The sequence below is a fragment of the Penicillium hordei genome (assembly GCF_028827395.1).
Source record: "Penicillium hordei strain IBT 12815 chromosome Unknown utg000006l_segment0_segment0, whole genome shotgun sequence".
In the NCBI taxonomy this organism is placed as follows: Eukaryota; Fungi; Ascomycota; class Eurotiomycetes; order Eurotiales; family Aspergillaceae; genus Penicillium; species Penicillium hordei.
Window position 1 is genome coordinate 2,972,955 of NW_026623147.1, and position 19,874 is coordinate 2,992,828.

General features: G+C 47.3%; 7 protein-coding genes across 7 annotated transcripts; 2 read left to right on the top strand and 5 right to left on the bottom strand.

Moving 5' to 3' along the window:
* Positions 1-195: 195 nt before the first annotated feature.
* N7537_011758 (uncharacterized protein) lies at positions 196-2,106 on the bottom strand (the record flags this gene model as incomplete). The annotated part of the gene is made up of 1 exon (XM_056902812.1): positions 196-2,106. One exon carries the CDS (start codon positions 2,104-2,106, stop codon positions 196-198), a length of 1,911 nt encoding a protein of 636 aa, XP_056748099.1.
* Positions 2,107-3,659: 1,553 nt separating this feature from the next.
* Positions 3,660-5,710, bottom strand: N7537_011759 (flavin-containing monooxygenase; the record flags this gene model as incomplete). The annotated part of the gene is made up of 5 exons (XM_056902813.1): positions 3,660-4,126; positions 4,186-4,803; positions 4,856-5,013; positions 5,071-5,352; positions 5,415-5,710. The coding sequence occupies 5 exons, from the start codon at positions 5,708-5,710 to the stop codon at positions 3,660-3,662; spliced, it is 1,821 nt and encodes a 606-aa protein (XP_056748100.1).
* A 681-nt stretch (positions 5,711-6,391) lies between these two features.
* On the bottom strand, positions 6,392-7,506 carry N7537_011760 (alpha/beta hydrolase; the record flags this gene model as incomplete). The annotated part of the gene is made up of 2 exons (XM_056902814.1): positions 6,392-6,557; positions 6,614-7,506. The coding sequence occupies 2 exons, from the start codon at positions 7,504-7,506 to the stop codon at positions 6,392-6,394; spliced, it is 1,059 nt and encodes a 352-aa protein (XP_056748101.1).
* Positions 7,507-8,631: 1,125 nt separating this feature from the next.
* Positions 8,632-10,740, top strand: N7537_011761 (flavin-containing monooxygenase; the record flags this gene model as incomplete). Its single annotated transcript, XM_056902815.1, has 5 exons — positions 8,632-9,051; positions 9,103-9,344; positions 9,404-9,764; positions 9,821-10,076; positions 10,130-10,740. The coding sequence occupies 5 exons, from the start codon at positions 8,632-8,634 to the stop codon at positions 10,738-10,740; spliced, it is 1,890 nt and encodes a 629-aa protein (XP_056748102.1).
* An 808-nt stretch (positions 10,741-11,548) lies between these two features.
* N7537_011762 (uncharacterized protein) lies at positions 11,549-13,314 on the bottom strand (the record flags this gene model as incomplete). Its single annotated transcript, XM_056902816.1, has 6 exons — positions 11,549-11,575; positions 11,625-11,833; positions 11,883-12,595; positions 12,652-12,692; positions 12,745-13,023; positions 13,075-13,314. The coding sequence occupies 6 exons, from the start codon at positions 13,312-13,314 to the stop codon at positions 11,549-11,551; spliced, it is 1,509 nt and encodes a 502-aa protein (XP_056748103.1).
* A 603-nt stretch (positions 13,315-13,917) lies between these two features.
* On the top strand, positions 13,918-15,123 carry N7537_011763 (MBL fold metallo-hydrolase; the record flags this gene model as incomplete). The annotated part of the gene is made up of 3 exons (XM_056902817.1): positions 13,918-14,270; positions 14,327-14,467; positions 14,535-15,123. 3 exons carry the CDS (start codon positions 13,918-13,920, stop codon positions 15,121-15,123), a joined length of 1,083 nt encoding a protein of 360 aa, XP_056748104.1.
* A 393-nt stretch (positions 15,124-15,516) lies between these two features.
* N7537_011764 (Short-chain dehydrogenase/reductase SDR) lies at positions 15,517-18,567 on the bottom strand (the record flags this gene model as incomplete). The annotated part of the gene is made up of 11 exons (XM_056902818.1): positions 15,517-15,779; positions 15,830-16,183; positions 16,232-16,406; positions 16,462-16,542; positions 16,597-16,657; positions 16,738-16,797; positions 17,303-17,325; positions 17,375-17,529; positions 17,614-17,848; positions 17,926-18,098; positions 18,192-18,567. 11 exons carry the CDS (start codon positions 18,565-18,567, stop codon positions 15,517-15,519), a joined length of 1,956 nt encoding a protein of 651 aa, XP_056748105.1.
* Positions 18,568-19,874: the final 1,307 nt, after the last annotated feature.

Sequence of the window (19,874 nt, forward strand, 5' to 3'; positions counted from 1 at the left end):
TTCAGGCAATATAGACTATGCGCGAATAGATAAAAATATCAAAGGTGCACACTTGGGTGGATCTTTAGTCGACACTCACTGATTGCAATTGAGAACTGCATCTAATCCTATATACCTATTGAGATGGATGTCTGAACAGTCACAAAATCTCAACAATAACACGAAACTAAACAAATATATTGAGCAAATATGGCTTTACCCACTTGTGGTCATATTGGTCCATCTTGCCTTCAAACCATGGGCTGCCATCTTAGGCTTGCGGTCCCTGGTAAACACACCCTTCTTATTACCGTCCACCCGCTTGGTACCCAGAGTGGTCTGGAAGTCAGCAAAGTTCCAAACATGCTCACCAGCCATGGACTCGATACTGTCAAAGACCCGGTGATACATGGCGAGCATATCCTCCTGGAACTCCTCGCTCCAAGGGAGACCAAGAGTGGAGTGGAGACCGGCAATGGTATCAGCGCCGTATTCAGTCATGATAATTGGCTTGTTGAATTTCTTTTCCCAGCCTTGTAGTTCCTTGACAAGCGCAGGCTCTGCTTCCTCGAGGTCCCCTGTCTCCGAGTACCACCCGAAGTACCGGTTGAGGCAACTGACATCAAACAGGTCCGAGATCAGATCCAACTCGTATGTGGCCAGGCCGACGTTGGCGAATGTAATAGGGCGAGTTGGATCAAGCTTGCGGGTTAACTTGGCTAGAGGCTCGAAGTATTCGCGTGCCCCATCTTCTTCGGAGGCAGGCTCGTTGGCAATCGACCACATAACAACACTGGCATGGTTCTTGTCCCGGCTAATTAGTTCACGGATGGCTTGCTTGTGGGCCTTCTGGGTGTTGTTGTTGATGTTCTCTTCAGACCAGGTTTTTGGGGATTCGCTTCCAGACACACCCATCAAACCAATGTTCAAACCCACGGCGGGTGTTTCATCGATCACGACAATTCCCTGTCGGTCTGCAAAATCCATGACTTCTTCAGCGTAAGGGTAGTGCGAGGTGCGGAAAGAGTTGGCGCCGATCCAGTCCATCAGTTGGAAATCGTGAACCATGTAGGCTTGGTCGTGTCCTTTACCGCGAACTGTGGTATCCTCGTGTCTTCCGAAACCGGTAAAGTAGAAGGGCTTGCCGTTGATGAGGAACTTCGATCCGTCAACTTTTACAGTGCGAACACCAGTGGCCACGCTGTAGGTGTCGACCACCTTGTTGCGGCCATCCACAATGTTGGCCTGGAATTGGTAAAGGTAGGCTGCACCGGGCTGCCACAACCTGACCGAGTTGATCTTGACGGTACCTTGAGCTCCAGAGGCAGTTGCAACAACGACTCCATCCTCGTCGATAACAGAGATCCTGATATTCTCAGTCGAGTTCTTGGCCACCTTGATGTTATAGTTGATGAGTCCAGTCTCGCCATCGACATCAGTGACAACGGTGATGTCCTCGATATGTTGACGAGGCACAGAGTATAACCAAATGGAGCGAGAAAGACCAGCATAGTTGTAAAAGTCGTGGTTGTAAGTCTGGATTCGTTTGCCGGTATTCTCACCGATCTCGATCTTTCCAGGTGGGATTGTCTCATGGGTAAGCTCGTTGTTGACACCAATTGTCAAGCGGAACATCTCTCCAGCAGTGACAAACTCGGTGATATCGGCTTCGAAAGGCGTGTAACCGCCGACGTGCTCGGCGAGCAGACGGTCATTCACATAGATACGACCGTGATGGGTGGCAGATTCAGCTCGCACGAAATACTGCTCCTTAGACCAGCCCTTTGGGACGAAAACCTCGCGCTGGTAGTAAACCCACCCGACATGGTCATGGATATCCCGATCGACGAAAATATCGTTGTACGACGCTGGGACCGGACATTCGAGAGCACCCCTGGGGAATGGCGCGGACCAGGGTTGGGACGTGTCGTTGGCACCGGAAGCAAGAGTGAATTTCCACAGACCATCGAGGTTTACAAGATCACGGGAAGAAGTTCGCTGAGGCTTTAGCTTGATTAATGGCTGCTCAGCCTGAGCTAACTCATTGCGACGATGCTTGCTGGCTGTAGGAACCGCAAACGAAGAAGGAATAAGGGACAACAATGACAATCCCACTAGGAACTTCATGGCGACGGGATATCATACGATATTCACTGAGGCGTGCAACAGCCACTCGTGATACAAACTCCGCTCTGAGCTGATTGAAGCATAGTAGCTAGCAAGTTCATCAGATATATATACTACTTTTTCTAGCCAGTATACCGGCAATTGAGATATCAACTACCTGCATATCGGTGATTGATTAGCTTGGCATGCGAACGGTCAACCATCAGGCAAATTGTACAGTAGGTTATGTATGTCGATGATGGTATTTGGGATTTTGCCAAGATGCTAAGTCTGGGGCCCCCAGATATGCACCGCTTTTCGCGGGGGTGGGTCGGAAGTTCGGCATCTATGTAAACGTGCACATACCCCCATGCGTCGGCAATTCGCCACGTCTTCTCCACGTCGGGTATTGATCGAATAACATACTTATAGGCCCGTCAATGCGGACATGGAGCTTTTAACCCTATTGTGGTGAAGCACGGCCTGTAGATAACTTTAAGTAGTGGGACAGCTTACTAATTGACCTTTAGTGACCAAAGGGTCCTGACCATACCTATAAGATGCGATATAAGATTTGCTCGAGTCAGAGCTCGGCAGTAATACACAATCGGAATCAATTCCGCGGTAGTAGGGGTCTTTATAATTGGTTATAAATATGTTGCCGAGTTCCTATAGGTGCAGTTCATCGTGCAATTGGGAAAAACACTATCCGCTGTGTTGACTTGGCTAACTAGGGGTCCACGGGTGTTAATTGATATGAGTCATTCGTTCCATATTTTCAAGGTTGCTTGTTCAGTATATATTCATGTTCTTTCATTTAATACATGCTCGGAAATATATCTGCCATTCACGCCTTGGTTGTTTCCCTTGGTCTTCTTTTTGCTCAGGTCTCATATAATAAGAGGACAACCAAAACTACACCAGCACAATGAGAAGCAAATAAAAGGGTAAAGTAGAAGTTAAAATGATGTCAGGAATTTGTCTTATGGATGTATCTGTGCCTGTTTCCCCCGCCTCGTGGGTTGGTCCTCAATACCCAACCTGTGATACCATTCCTTGATACACGCGGAACATGATGATAGTAGCCCGTGAATATCTGAATACGCTACCGCAATTTATCAGACTATTCAGGAAGAAAAGAAGAATCCCCAAATTTGCTATTTGGGATGAATCAAAAGAATGTTGATGATTTTGTTTACCTATTGTAGTGGGGAACCTGGTCCGTATTACGTATTAGCTTTGCTTGTTTGTCCCTTCCAAGGTTCTTTTAACTTGCACGATTCATTATGTAATCATTGTTGTAACGGGCAGAGGATATAAATAGCAGATAATTACATATTGACAATCCATACTTCTACACTCTGACTTCAATTCTTGGGCTCTACGCCCGGGTTTCGTTTGTATGCAAGGTTGGATATGAAGCTGAAGTGTGAGTACCGAATCAACCTGCATGCCATTGAGCATACAGCCTCGAGTGTTCCCCTATTCATTATCTAGAGTCTATGTACTCAAAAGTTTCAGGATGGAAAATGGACAAAAACTTTAGAGTTATATACAAAATCCCCCATATCCTTCTAGTCGTGAACCCGTGGAAGGACAAACAGGTTCCAGAACTCATCGAAGTTTAGCGTTTGCGTGGCACCGATGTCGCCTCCCTTGGCCTCTCTCAGAGTAGTTCCATTACCCAGATATGAGAACCGGTTAATCTTTGCTTCAGGCGTCCGATCCATTTTGAAGTCCTCCCAGCGCGGGTTCTTCATAGCTTCCAAGAGGTGGAAGATAGATCCGCCATATATAGCGATAACCGGGCCATCGATGGTGCCACGTTTGTACCAACTGCGGCAATCTCGAGTCCAAACTGTACGTTCAAGGTACTTCTGAATATGCTGATTGTACTCCTCATTGACTTCGTCGTCGACCTCGAAGCTGCGAATACTTTCAGTTTGCATCTTTTCTATCCATTTGTAGATATAGGTGGCGGTTGCTTGAATGCCGAGAATCAGTGACCCGTTTGCCAGTGGTGAATTGGGTCCCACGAAGCCTAAACATGTTAGCAAAAAGAAGCTACGGTGGGAGGGAGCAAATAGCAGAAGGACTTACAGAAGTAATTTGGAAATTCCGGCACGCACATGCCCATGTATGCCTTTGGGAGGTCCTTTTCCCACTTTTCCGCCATGTTGACTCCGTTGCGGCCCACAAGTGGGAATGAAGGCTTGAATGAAGTGTCAAAGCCAGTTGCACAGACAATAATGTCATATTTTAACTCAACACCTGCTCGCGTGAGAATTCCTCGCTCAGTGATCTTTGAGATATCGTCCCATCTCAATTCGATATTGTCCTGGACAATAGCTTCCAGGAACCCGGGTCCTGGTGTTTGGCGACGGCATCCAACTGGGAAGGAGGGCACTAAAAGTTCAGCCGCGCGCTTTCCCTTCTCACTGTTACCCAGCCGGTCGGTCATGGACTTTCGGAAGAGATCTTGAGCTTGTTGTTGGAGGTCACAATCAGCAATCACCCGATTGAAGTTTTCTGCTCTTCGATTCATAATGGCAGCGCGATAGTCACGAAGGAATTTAGGGTCCTTGAACAGCTCTAAAGTGCTTTCTGCGAAATTATAATCCTTGTCCATTTCTGGATCATTTGCTGTAGGCTCGTTGATTCCAGGAGCTGGGCTGATCCACGTTTGGCTCCGTACGTAGCAGTCCATATTACCGACGACTAGAAAGGTCAGTTATCTGATAGACTGGATGGATAAGGCATATGGGCGTACCACTGGCAAGTTTAGGGACAATCTGGATACCCGACGATCCGATTCCGATACATGCAACGCGTTTTCCAGTGAAGTCGTAGCTGGAATCCCAGTGCGCCGAATGCATGAGTCTTCCTTTAAAACTGTTTAGTCCCTCAATCGAGGGCCACTTCCAATTGCTGTAATGCCATTTTATCAGTACCCACATGACAAAATATCGGAAAGGAAACACATACTTCAATACACCGCTGGCATTGATGAAGACATCACATTCATCTCGGATAAGGGTAGAGCCATTCCTGATCAGGAGGTCCCACTTTCCCTTTTCTTCATTCCAAATAGCTGATTCGACTGAATGTTGAAGGCGAATATATTTCTCAACCTCGTATTGCTTGGCCACATCTTTCATGTAGGAATGGATTTGCTCTGATGTCGCGTAATAATTCGGCCACTCGGGGTTGGCAGCAAAGCTGTAGGTATAATTATGTGCTGGAATGTCACACTGACATCCCGGGTATCTATAATCGACGCGTTAGCTATAATGGAATCCCAGATTTAGCCCAGGGCTCATCAAACTTACCGGTTCTCATACCAAGTTCCTCCCAAATCGACATTTCGCTCGTAAATAACAAATTCTGCATTGGCATCTTTCATGCGCTCATTGAAGACAATTCCCATCATAAGACCAGAGTACCCTGCGCCAAGGCAGACGATGCGAAGTGCCCGCCGGGTGCCGATGGGCTGTTCAACAATAGTATACCCGGGGTCGAGGTGATGCCGATGAGCGCTGGCGGTGGCCGTGTTGCTAAAGCCGTTCTGGAGACCCAGCTTCATGACTGAAGCCATAGGCTCTATAGTTGCTGCGGGTGGTGACATGGCTCAAAGCAGAGACAATGCTGGTGCAACCTCGTGTTATAACTAACTTGATGTCTCTAAGTGTGGTGTCTATGGTTATATCAGTCTTTCAGAAGAAAATTTGTTCTGTAAGCATGGTGTTGCGATTGTCATAAATATGTAAATATTTACGATACCCATTAGAGGGGTATTCTTACCAAATCTCCGGCTTGGATTCTAAAATCGAAATGAAACGGAGAAGGTGCGATAGTTTCGGAGCATAACCCGAAAGACTCTTACCCCGGGTTTCTAGATTAAGATAACCGATATACACAGCCGAGGACGTGGTGCGACATCGGTCCATGTACCCCGCGTTCATTTGTGGGGAATTATGGGGAAGTAGCAGGGGGAAAAAAGTTCCGAAGTTGGAAATACAAAATGGGAAAGCCGATGTTCGGAAGCGATTTGGAGGTTGTGAGCAATGGCTATTGGTACACGATCACGCGAGGTAGGTCTCGAGGTGTGGAAGAGTCACCTCTTTCGGGTCTGAAATGTCCTACAAGGTGTCACGATACCTTCATACTACAGATAGCTAGTTAATAAAACAAATGACATTCCAAAATCCGAACTAAATGACTATCAAAGATTCTATGAAAATATCTGTTTGAGATACATAGATACATGTATCTATTGAACAAGGTATATCGGTATACCAGAACCCAATTAATGTTCCTGAATGATGAACTCTCCTGACACAGAAGGCATTTCTAATGCCCATCTAATTCCGTCTTCCATGGTCTGATCCCATTGCTGGCAAACTGACAATCTCCCCCCGAATCGTCGGAATCCATGGGGTACACCTTTGAACACATTGACATTCGTCGGTACACTTCAAGATCGTGTTAGCGAGGGATATAGATTAAACCTGCTCGAGTATTTGCTTACCCATTTTCGGCCAATAGCTTTCCGTATAGCAGCCCTTCGTCTCGTAGGGGATCATAGCCCGCAATCCCAAGTGTTGTTGGTGGTAACATTTTCGCGTCTTCAGAGGACAAAAGCCCAGGATTCAGTCGTTTGTCAGTCGGATCTGGATTTTCCACTTTTAAAAGACCATTGAACAGTTGCTTCCTGCGCATATTCAGGATCGGCGCGTTCTCGTTTTGAGAATATGACGAGACACTAGGGCCTTTTATTTGGCGTAATTGAGATTCATAACACTTGGTGTACACCAGAGCAGGAATCATCAGCACCTGGCCACAAATTGCTGAAGTTGGCGAGACTGGGAGCTCTGATCTTGATGCTGCCAGTGTCAAAGAGGCGGCGAGCCATGCACCGGCCGATATCCCACCGACGACGATTCGGTCCAGATCACAGTTCAATTGAGAAAAGTTGTCGCAGACCCAAAGGAAAGCGTCTTCGGCATCGTTCCAGGCGGTCGGATATGTATATTCGGGAGTATGGCGGTAGTTGACATTGACAACAACAACTTGTGCGTTGACAGCAAGCCGAGAGCATATCGCATCCTCTGAGCTCAAAGTACCGAACATAAAGCCACCCCCATGAAAGTGCATGTAAATTGGCAGATTCTCAGAAGGGGATGCTGAGATTGGGCGATAACTTCTCGCCTCTAATTTATAGCCATCACGTCCACAAATTGAGTGATCTTGTGTGGACACTTTGGTCGAAAACTCTGCCACCCCTTTTCGCGCCACGGCTTCTCTACCTTCGTTGGCTGTTCGCTTCAGCTCGGAAAAGCTCTGCTCTTTCGTGGGTGACAAAGTGGCTTCCACACGCAGCCATTCCTCGCTGGGAATACCGTATTTTGAGAAGTCGCACATCTTGTGGGTGGCTTTGATGGATAAAATTAATTCCCTTTTGTTAAATTAGATATTTACTGATGCGTCATTATCTCAGGTCTGAGGTCAGTTTTGTGCTATGGGCCACCGCGCTAAGGTCCGAACAAGGCTTTTTATGCATCGCTATCAAGCCCTGAACAAATACCGGAATTGCCGATGCTCCCGGCTCGTCGTATCAAATAGACATGCCCACTTGCTACCAACGTAGAGTGCCTGTTTTGGCCTTCCATAGACGAGCCTTACGGAACATCTAACCTTCTTGGAGTGGAATGAAGTGCACATGAGCCCGGCGCGTTTGCGTCGCGGCCACAGAATGCGGTGGTAGAAGCTGGCCTCATCCGCATCAAACATTATTTGAAGATCTCGGAGACAAGGCTGGTGCTGTGCAACGCGTGATCACAGGCCGTAGGGAGCTTCTCGAGGTCGGATCGAGTTTAAGGTATGTAGTGACACTCAAAATTCAAGGGGATGTTCCAATCCCTAACTTAGCTTTGGACTTTTTGTGTACCCTCCCAATCAGACGAAGGATATTTCACTTCCATTCTCGCGCTTGCATAGCAAATGGCTGTAGGCCAATCAGTGCTGTGCGGGCAATTCCTATTTGGGCGACTAATGATATTCGCAATTCAAAGAATAACTCGGAATCCACTTTGAGTTTAAGTGATTATCCTCCACAGCCGAGAGACGAGAAACAGACGATGTCGGTGTTTCCAAAAGCGGATTGCCGTAGGCACGTGTCACGCTATCCCGGTTCAGACAAGTCATCTCGGCTACCCAGCCTTCGCCTTGATTGTACTCCGTACATACGATTGAGCCCTTCGGCACGCAATTCGTTTCACTGAGGTCACGGCGTCTGGTGGGGCAGAATGGATCGCTATGTCGGCACGGAACGTCCTCTTGGTGGCCTGCGCAGGACGGGGTGGAGGCGTTACGTTTGTTCTCACCCGCATTCCTGTTCGAGTATAAAGTTGGGGACTCTCGACAACAAAATGCATCAATAAGTCCAATCTGTCGATCAACTTGATAATAGAAGTTTTGGGTATCAAAAGTTCAACTAGGATCTTCTAACCCCTCTCCAACCTTTATCGAACCCACTTTCCCACAACAATGGCACCCTCAATCGTGACTCCAAACCTACCACCGTCATACGTGGCGGAAGGTAAGGTCCCTGCAGCTTTCGCCACCCAAGACGCGAATAACCTTCCAGAGACCTTGCTTTCGCATTTCGCTGGCCGTATCAACGGTAAAACCACGGATAATGGTCCGAAATCCACAACTAGCGACAGGTTCAAGGAACATTCAGTTCCATTCTACGACCAATACGCCCTAAACCCTCGAAGACTCCGTATTATCACGATCGGTGCCGGCTTCTCTGGGCTAGTGCTTGCGCACAAATTCCAACATGCCTACCCGGAGCTTCAGGACTTTGTTGATCATACGATCTTCGAAGGCCGAAGCGATATAGGAGGGACATGGCTAGTCAATACTTATCCCGGCGTGCAATGCGATGTGCCTTCTCATATCTATGTAAGAATACGATAACTGTTCCCAATTTGGAAGCTCTGCTGACATGCCCAGGCCTTCCCATTTGACCCTAATCCAGACTGGCCTCGCTTCTATTCCAGCGGACCCGCAATTCAAGAGTACATTAAGACAACAGTAAAGAAGTGGAACCTTGATCGTGATGTTCAATTAGAAACCCAGGTCGTTGGCGCCTGCTGGAAGGAAGATTCAGGAAAATGGAAGATTACCGTGAAGCACGCTGGAGTCGAACGGGATGAATACTGTGATATTTTGATCTCTGGCCAAGGTAACTTGGTGTAAGTACTCAACTGTTGTCATTTAATGCCAAGAACAAGCTGAACTAAAACCCCGATAGAAGCCCTTCCTGGCCAAAGATTGCCGGACTCTCCGATTTCAAGGGTCATGTTACGCACTCTGCACGATGGGACCATGACTTCAATTACTCCAATAAGCGGATAGCTGTCATCGGCAACGGATCATCTGGCATCCAGATCGTGCCTCAAATGGCCAAACTGCCGGGTACGACGGTGCGCAACTTTATTCGTGGTCCAGCTTGGGTCTATTATCGTGTCCCGCCCTCCAAGCATCTTGGGAGAGAAACCGAGGACACCAATCCTGAATTCTTGGAAGAAGAGAAAGAGCGGTTCCGCGATCCTGTCCAACATCGGGAATACCGTAAAGGAATTATCCACCGTACCAACAAGGCATTCCGCTTGGTGAGGTCACAGCCTTCAACTCTGCTTAACGAAAGCTAATAGGGGTCATCGTATAGTTCATGAAAGGAGAGCCCAACGAAACTACCGTGGCACTAGCATCAGCTCAAATGGCTGAGAAGCTCAATCATGATCCCGTGCTGTGCGAACAGCTTATCCCCAAGTGGGAGATCGGTTGCCGTCGAGTGACCCCCGGTCCTGGCTACCTAGAGTCATTCTCAAAGCCGAATTGCAGTCTCACCTCTAGCACAATCATAAAGATTACAGAGAAAGGAATTGTCACAGCTGACGGGCAGGAGTTTGAGTGCGATGTTTGTAAGTTCATTCCTTGATCCACCTCTCACTTCATTTCTAATAGAGTGTCTTAGTGGTTTGTGCCACTGGCTTCGACGTCTCTAAATGCCCCCAATATCCCCTGGTCGGCCAGAACGGAGTCAACCTCGCTCAGAAATGGAAGGATGAACCCACCTCCTATCTGTCAGTGGGGACCGATGACTTCCCTAACTATTTCACAATGGCCGGCCCCAATTGCCTGTGCGGCCACGGATCCCTCGTTGAGGCATTGAACTGGACAGGCGACTACTTTGTCAAAATGATCAAGAAGATCGCCACAGAAGACATCAAATACATGGTACCAAAGGCGTCCTCCGTGCACGCATTTGGCAAATACCAAGACGAAATCCACAAGACATTGGTCTGGTCCGGCTCCTGTCGCAGCTGGTATAAGAGAGGCACTGTGGACGGAAGAGTCACACATCTTTTCGCAGGTAGTGCTATCCTGTTCCGCCGACTGCTCGGCGAGATCCGCTCAGAACACTATGACATTGCTTACAACTCAGGCAATCCCTTCCGCTTCCTGGGCAATGGATTTACTGAGTGGGAAATGAAGGAGGACGCCGACCTGGGATGGTACGTGCAGGTTGCTAAACCGGGACCAGTGGCCTATGCTGGAGATGATAAGAGCTGGGTAGCGAAATAGATAGATAAATACATACCCGAAAGCGCGCTCCTGCTGTGGATGTTTCTTTATTTGGTTCATTACACTTGTTTTATATAGCCTGCAACTTGAATACACACTTTTCTACGCTTAATCTATTGGAACATTTCTGCTTTTATGGGTAAAAATAATCACTAGACCAAGTAGCGTCGAGAATGGAATATGCGTTCTCTTTTGCCCCTTTCCTCGTTGGTGCAACTCGATACTGAGCTAGATTTCGTTGATGACATCTGCACCTCAACCAGTCTTTTGTAAATACTAATCTATTGGATGTCACATATCCAGAGATATTGTATGGATACAGTATAAATATAATTGTGCATGAGTTCGCTGGTTACAGCGCTGGTTCTTTGAAGAGGTATATGTGGATTGTCCGAGGAACAGGGCGTCGGAAAAGATCGGCGACAAGTCCTTGAGGGATGACGATCAATTATACCGAGATTTAAATGAATTGTGGGTAGCCCACGATAGACAATATATTATATTCTGTCGAATACTAAGTCCGAATACATGGTAGAAACCAGGTAATATACCGGAAACATCATGTGACATTGGGTACCAGGCATACCATACAAAAGTGCATATTACAGTTAGTCATCATGGTCCGCACAGATTGTTGAAATAGCGGGTTTTGTCATTTTAGTTAGTTAGAGTTGTCAACATTGGTCATTTATACCATACATTGTTCGTACACCAGCTTTCCGTCATATTCTCCTGAGCTTAAGACTGAACTAGCTGTTGTACTTTAAGTTTCCCCAAACAACCCCTTGAGCCGCCGATCATCGTTCTCTCACAATGAATACCGGAATTGCATATTCTGTGAGACTGTCAATAAATGGGAACAAACTAGAACTCGGTTTACTCACCATCCTATCAGTCAAGTCATCCTCGTACGCATGTTCAAAGCCTTCCACCGTCCCTGCCTTGTCGCGCCGGCGGTTCTCCATTGAACAGAGGATTCGGTATACTAGAACTAAAGAACCCGCAATAACGGCTGTTATAACCACCACGATAAATCCCAGATTATAATGAGGTGAGTCTTCTTGTCGGAAGACCTGGGGGCCAGCGAAATTTCCTATTGGAGATCAATGACAGCACTTTCACATTTGTGGGTGATAACCTACCAAGGGAGTATCCAATATACAAGCCCGAGGATGCAAGCGATCGTTTGGTATAGCCAGCGTTGTTTGCGAGGAAAAGGCCCATGGTCACTGCATACCCAGCGCCCGTGGTCGTGAGGATGTAACAAGCAAAGAGGAGCCCCCCAAGCTCCGACCGAGGCAGAAGCCAGAGCATAAGAGCGGCAGCCATCGTAACCAATTGGCAAATAATGATGATATACGCACGCCATCCAGGGAATTTGTACGCCAGGTATGTTGTGATTAACATCATGGTACCAGCATATACCCCAGAAGGTATCATGAGAAGCAACGAGTTGAGTGGGTTAAAGCCAAAGCCATCAATAATGATAGCCTGGAAAGTCGAGATTGGGGCATTAGCGAACATACCACACAGAGCGTAGAAGAAAATAAGCCAAAACTTGATATCAGTCAGGAGCTCAATGGCCTGACCACCTTTGAAATGAGTGTTTCTGACACCGGAGTTGTTCGTCCTCATACGAGATACCGCAATAAACCGCTCTTTGCCATTGAAACCCTTTGCTCGGATAGGATCTGATGGGAGGACAAAGTAAATCAGGACACCACAGATGATAGTAAGAGCCCCGGCAAAAAGGTACATGTAGAACCAAGGGGCAAGACTTCCTCCAAGGTGTCCAAGTGCGTAGTTAACTAAAGGCGAAAAAATGGACACGTAGCCTGTGCATGAGTACCAGGCACTAGACAGCAGTCAGCCAAAGGTCAAGTTGACACAGCGTTGATGTGAGAAACACACCCCATTCTGAGGGATTGTTCATCCTTTTTGTACCATCCACCCTATATCGCGGTTAGCCGATATCGTTTGATGGGAGTAGAAAAGGTTACATACCACGATCATCATAAAAATTGGACTGATGCCGGCCTCAGTGAATCCGAGGAAGAACCTTTGCGCGTATAATCCCTGGAAGTTCGTACAAGCGGGCGTGAGAATCAAAGTAGTTCCCCAAACTATGATGGCGAGAGAAGCAACACGTTCAATGGGAAATCTCTGGGCTAGAAAGGTGACTGGATAAGCGCCCAAGATAAATCCAAGGTAGAAGATAGAAGAAGCCATTGAGAAGCGGTTTCCGCTGTTCAATCCCAGGTCATCCTTAATCCCAAAGAGAGCCTGGAAAGATCATTAGTTCATGGAGTATTGTAGGCTAGGAGATGGCCATACCGCTTGTCCAAGAAGAACCTTGTCAGCATACAGAAATGCATAGGTGACACACAGGACAGGGAGGAGCTTCATGTCGATCTTCCTACGCAGCTTGTTCTCCTCTTCTGGAGTCCAGGTCTGATCACCATCATATACAGCGAGGACCTTAATTGCTTCATCTCCGTGCGCGGTGTCGAGCTTTTTCAAGTCCCCCTCTTCGCCATTCGAAATGTGGGAGACATCTTCCTTAATTGAGGTCATAATAAATGTCTGAATATAATTGGCTTGTGTGTTAGAAGGCCAAAGCAACCCTCACGGCGATGGCTGGGAGTCCCTTTTTATCTCTGGGCATATCGTACTGAAGTCCTGGGGAAGAGATCCATACCGAGCTGTTGAGTGCCAATCTCTGGGCATGATTTACATCCGTCGTGCGCGTAATATTGGTATTATCATGTAGGCATAATAAGAAAGCCGACGGAGACTCCCTAGCGGGATTACCGATGGGATAGCCGGGATGTTTATTAAAGCTTTACAGCCGTCCATGATGCGCAGGTGATGCTACAAGCGTTTAGCCCCCGAAAACGCGGGGACATAAATGCGGGGAAGCGCGTATGGATACGAGGCCAAACCATGGAAGGCTGGAATGTTGGGGAAAATGGAGGAAATGGAAGAAATGAGAGCCGAAGATGTGGCGGGAGACTCGCGATGGTTATCCAAATTCGGAAATACCGATAATGTTAGAACACGGCCGATACCGCCCCGGAGCGGGGCGTTCCACAACGCGTGGACTACAGGTCTCATAAAGAAAAGGCATATGTATCATATTCGCTTGAGGTTGAAAGAAGATCCTAAGTTCAAATAAACATGGCAACTAGTCGACCACTTATCGAGCTGCCTCCTGGCAAGGAGGTGGTGAGCGTGAAAATGATCGTCCCCGTCAATTTCGGCCCAGCTGTCATCAAACGGTTCATGGAGCCTCCCGTGCCTGGTGTGGAAACAAAGAAACCTGGGCCTGTTTTGACGTTCCTTTTGGAGCACCCCTCCGGTCAAAGGTTGGTGTTTGATCTTGGAATCCGCAAGGATTATCAAAACTATGCTCCCGTTGTTGCGAACTATCTACCAACAACGAACTACGACATACAAGTATCAAAAAACGTGGTCGATATCCTGGTAGACAACGGTATCCCTGGAGAGAGCATCAATGCAGTTATCTGGAGGTATTTTGTTTCCAAATCATTGTACCCTTTAAATAGAAAACCAACAATGACTTTAGCCATTGGCATTGGGACCACATAGGTGACCCGTCAAGCTTCCCTAGCAGCACTGATTTGATTGTGGGCTCCGGGTTCAAGGATGCCATGTTACCTGGTTATCCTGCTAATCCCAAATCCCCTATCCGGGAGAGTGATTATATGTAAGTTCTAGTGCTATCACGGGATAATCCTGAATACCTTTCAGATTTTCAATTTAACTAATTATAGTGGTCGATCCCTGCGCGAGATCCGATTTGATGGTCCTGATGCCCTACGTATTGGGAAATTCCCTGCCGTTGATTACTTCGGGGATGGGTCATTCTACCTCTTAGACAGCCCAGGACATGCAATTGGGCATCTTTGCGGTCTGGCGCGAACGACTACAGACCCGCCTACCTTCGTCATGATGGGAGGAGACATTTGTCATTATGCGGGGATCTTTCGACCGTCAAAATATCTTCCTGTGCCCCCGGAAATCTCTCCACATCCGTATAATACACAAAGCGATGTACCCTTCTGCCCCGGAAGTGTCTTCGATGATTTGCAACATACCAGAGGAAGGAAACCAACAGATACGATGTACGAAATGTGCTTCGGTCATGACATCCCCCTTGCACAAAGGACACGTGACCAATTACAAGAATTGGACTGCGACGAGAACATATTTGTTATCATTGCACATGATGCAAGTGTTAGAGATGGGGTGGATCACTTCCCATTGAGTCTTAACGCTTGGAAGGAGAAGGGATGGGCCCAGAATCTCAAGTGGACTTGGTTCCGAGATCTGGAACCATTTTGGAAGTCGAAAGGCTTGTAAAAGAGACCATCTCAATTACTTAAATGAGAGTTATAAGCCTGTCACAATATTTGAGTGTTCTATCAGGAAGTGTCGAAATATATACCGCATTTGTCTGCGTACATTCTCTATCCTCGACAAAACAAATGTTATAGTATCATTCAAAGATTAACCTAAAGATTTGACTACCTAGGTAGTAAGATTTGGGGCAATTGGGAGTTGGCGTTTGAAGTTACATAATTTTGACAGCGCTCCACCATGTCAATAGGAAAGTTACTTGAAAAATGAAAAATGAAAAAAAAGGATACCCAAGGCTACGAGCCTATCGCAGGATTCACAAGTATTATGAAATAAATATATCTACGTGTAATCTGAGAGGAACACAATGTTGTTCAATGGGCTATGGTTGGGGTGCTACTCATGCAACAAGGCAACGCGGGCTTTGACCTTTCCATCGCAAACACTCTTCAAGATATTGGGGAATTCCCTCAAACCAGCAATCTCAACCTGCGGCTGAATTATTCCCTTGGAGATCAGTTCCAGGACTTCCTTCAGATCTCTCCATTGCCCGCCGTATGTAAAGATAATGCTCAGTCTTTTCTGAATGCCAATCTTCATGTCGACTGTGTTCTCCTCATCAAGAGTACCAACACACAGAAGCTTTCCTCCTCTGCGAACTAAAAAGAATGGTCAGCGCGGTCAGACAGTTCAGTTGCAGACTACTTACCAATGTTTTGTGCATCCTGGAAAGTCTGGTGTGTTCCGACAAAATCCAGGGTGCTGTCAATTCTGCCCTGCAGCCCATTCTCGCGCACAAAGTCCTGTACTGACTTTCCAGCCGGTACTAGATCCTGTCGAGGAACACCCCACCTTGCAGCCTCCTCCAACCGTTCTTGTCGAATATCGGAAACAATGACTCGAGCCCCGATATGCAGAACAATTTGCAACGCATTAAATCCGAGGCCCCCAAGGCCAAACAGAAAGACTATCTCGTTAGACTTGACCTCTGCACGTCTTACAATGGCGTGGTAGCTCGTTTTGACAGCGTCCGTCGCCACTGCTGCTACGGATGACGGAATTCCTGCCGGTTTTGTTAGATCAAGCCTCAGAACACCATCATGCAACAAACCTTCCGGGACGTGAACTACTGCTCGAAGGTCAAGCGCAGCATATGGTGCATAGAAGCCGTCCTGACCAATACCAGCGTGGTGGGCTTGTTCACATAGCTGAGCGAGATCCCGTGAGCACTCTGCGCAGTTCTCTGATCCACAACCAGGGACAGCGATAGTCGCGATTCGATCTCCCTATAAATGTTGTTAGGTCTGATTTATCTTCCAAAGGATTCTTTGAAGAGCCTACCACGCTGAAACCGGCGTCTTTCACTTGGTCGCCTATCTGTACAATCTCTCCACATCCTTCATGACCCTTGAAACGAGGAATCTGGTCAGCATTGGAATTTCCGGTATTTTGATGCACAAGACATGATCTTCATACCAGCGTGTATTTCTCTTGAAACCAAGGGCGTTGTCTTTCACTTGTGAGAAGTGAGTGGTCGCTATGGCACACTAGCAAGCAGGTATTAGGATCTCCAGCAGAGGTGATTTCGGAACCCAAAAACAGCCGCCAAATACTCACCCCCAGATGCTAGCAACTTCACTAAGAATCCTCTCTTGGGAGTTGCAGGGACCGGGACCTCTTCCCAGACCAGCGTGTTTATTAGCAACGGCTACTCCCAGTGAATATGTGGCTACTCACAGGACTGGGGTTTCCCTTATGCTTCCTCCACGCGTACATAGACGACGGGATGTTAAGACTTGCAGAATCTGTCATCATGTGCTGATCTATATTGTATGAGTTGGTGTTTGCCAATCTCCCAATTCTGGTCGCTTTATATGTATATGAACTAGAGTCGTCCTAATCACTACTCCTTACTGGGGTCTTCCCTTTGGCCGTGCGCTGCCGACATAGCCGGACATACCGAACGGCCGTTTACTTTGTACCGAAGCATTCTCCGGATTATCGTATGGAGCTACTATACGAACGTATTGCACACGCCGATAGGGCGGTTGTGCAGATATATTACACATGGAAAATATGGGCATATGATGATTATTATCCATTAAAGGAATTTGAAAATTGAAACTAAATTTAATTCCAAGACTAGACCAGATGTGCCACTATAGTAAAACCTGCTACTCACAATTTCTGCCCTTGACCCTGTCTCTGCTCCGAGTCAGCAGTGAAATGCGACTCAATCCTTGTAAATCCTCACTTTATAATCATCTAGCCATTTATCCTCGATAATGACTAATTGCGACGCTTGCTTCTTGGCAAAGTACTCGTCTTTGGGGTCCGAATAGTCTTCCTTGTTTACATCCACAAATCCCTCCTTGGCAAAGGACCTAGGCGTAATCATGAGTGAGCGTCCTGGTAGCGTAGAGTTAGCCATGATATCTGAATATGTCTTGTCTAAAGACAAGGTACAAAGAAAAGAGCTGTGGTTCAACACACCGTTGATAGATTTATCGCAGGCGATCCGCATCATTGCACCGGCGCAATCGGCCTGTTCGCCAAACTCAACACCACGCTCGATCAGCCAATTCTCGTATTCCTTGGTACGAATAGCGCTTTTGATCCAGCATGGCGCGACATAGTTAACCCGAATTCCTTGCTCCCAGCTGTTTCGACGCACAGTCTTCATGAAGCCGCGGAGACCATACTTAGTCGCTGTGTATTCCCAGTTTCCCTAACGCGGCGGATTAGTCACTGAATTACTTGTATACAAGACAACCATTACAAGGAAGTCGCAGACGGCATATTTACCGGTGAATCAATGTACGCGACCATGCTTCCAGTCATGATGAAGCATCGGTCTCGGTCCTCGGTATCGGGTTGTTTTCTGAAATAATGCACTGCAAGTTTCCAGGTGTAGAATGTCCCGTCCATGTTGACACGGACAATATTGAGATTGGGCTTGGTTGGTGCCCCGTTAGGGTCTATGGACTGTCAGTGCCTTGGTTGCATGGAAGTATGCACGGCCAAATTTCGAGTATCTTGAACTTGAAGTTACCAGATATAAACAGACTTACCATCGAGGTTCCACAAACTGTCACCCGAGGCACGCGAGATTCCTGCATTGGCAATGACAATATCAACGCTGTTACCCGGACTCTTGGATTTGGCCGTCTCGAACAGTGTAATCAAACTGTCCCAGTCTGTAATGTCACATTTGACAAACGCAGCGGTTTCACCGTTGGCGTTCAATTCCTTAGCGAGATCGTCTCCTCTAGGGTGAAGGTCGCCAAAGGTGACAAAGGCGCCGGCCTCAGTGAAGGCGCGCACCATGGCCTCGCCCATTCCATTTGCGCCTCCGGTAATGATGACGGATTTGGCTTTGGCATTGGCTAGATCAGGCACCACTGTATGGTCGATTGGGCCGTTGTAGGTATATTTAGGAAGAGGCATTGTCAGGTAAACTATAGGTGTGAGTATAATTAGGGGTGCTGGTTGATTCTAAAACTGTCGTGTTGACAGGAGACCTTAGGTATGCTTATAGCACCAGCCTGCCTCGCTGTATCTACAGCATATCCGAGGTAAATTTTTGTTTCTATGGCAGGCCGGTATAGGATACCCCGCGTTCGCCCCGACAAAGGATTGCTGCCGAGATCATTGCCAAGCCGGTAACCTAAAAGGGGACAACCGACCATAACTAGGGTAGTCGAATAATAAAGACTTTTGTTCATTCGAGTGTTATTAACACAATTCCCCGGGTTTAAGGGTGAGGAAGTTATAAAAGGAGACTCGAAATGAATATTTGGCTGCGAAGGTGCCCCTCCTAGTAAAAACCCTGACTTGTGAAAACTCCAGTCCAGTCAAGGTCCACGATTTTTTGACTGTGAGTGTATGTAATAGTCGAGTCGAGTTTATGTCCCAATTTGAGCGCAGACGAGATGCTCGCAGGTATGGAATACCCATGGAGTCTCCGCCTAGGTACCACCCCCAAGATTTGTTGGTGATGACCTAATAACTCACGAGTCACACGTGTAGGCACGGAATGGGCGGGGACCTCTAGTTTCCACCCCTTCAAAGGCCGTGCTCGTATATGTTGAACTCTATATTGCAGAGGATAACAGTTAAGTATTAATTATCGAAAACGGAGTACATGATAGCGAGCACCACCTCAGCGTGGCGCGACTCGGGATGAAATAGTCGTATCGCGAGCTACTCATCAACAGCGGCGGGCAGCTGCGATAAGGCATCGCAGAAGATACGAATTTCAGTTCCCAGATCGGAGGCCAGAGGCCACAAGGCCGCACAAACTTCAAGGTCGTGGACCGACGCGAGTGGATCCATACGGGATGCCCGGAACCTGGGATTCAGCGAAGTCTCATGATTGAGTCTAGAGTACCCAGGTAATGGTGTGTGTCATGAAAGCGGGACTCGGGATGTTGCACAAGAACGTCTTCCAGCCCCAAAAAAGAGGAATCCGGAAGAAATCAAAGTTTTGATAGACAAAAGCCATCCCTAATGCGGTTAGAACTGGGTTCCCGAGCTCGCGGAACACCGTCCGTGAACCACACGATGACCAGGTTTGGGTGAAAGTGGAGACGGTACCTACATTAGCGGGGGACTAGCATTTGTCATAGCGGCACTAAGTGTGTGTGTTAGGCGAGTCTTTGAAAAAAAAAACGCAATTTGATACCATTCCATAACAACTCATTACATTATGACCACCCGGGCCCTCATTATAGATTCCTCTCATTACCACCATT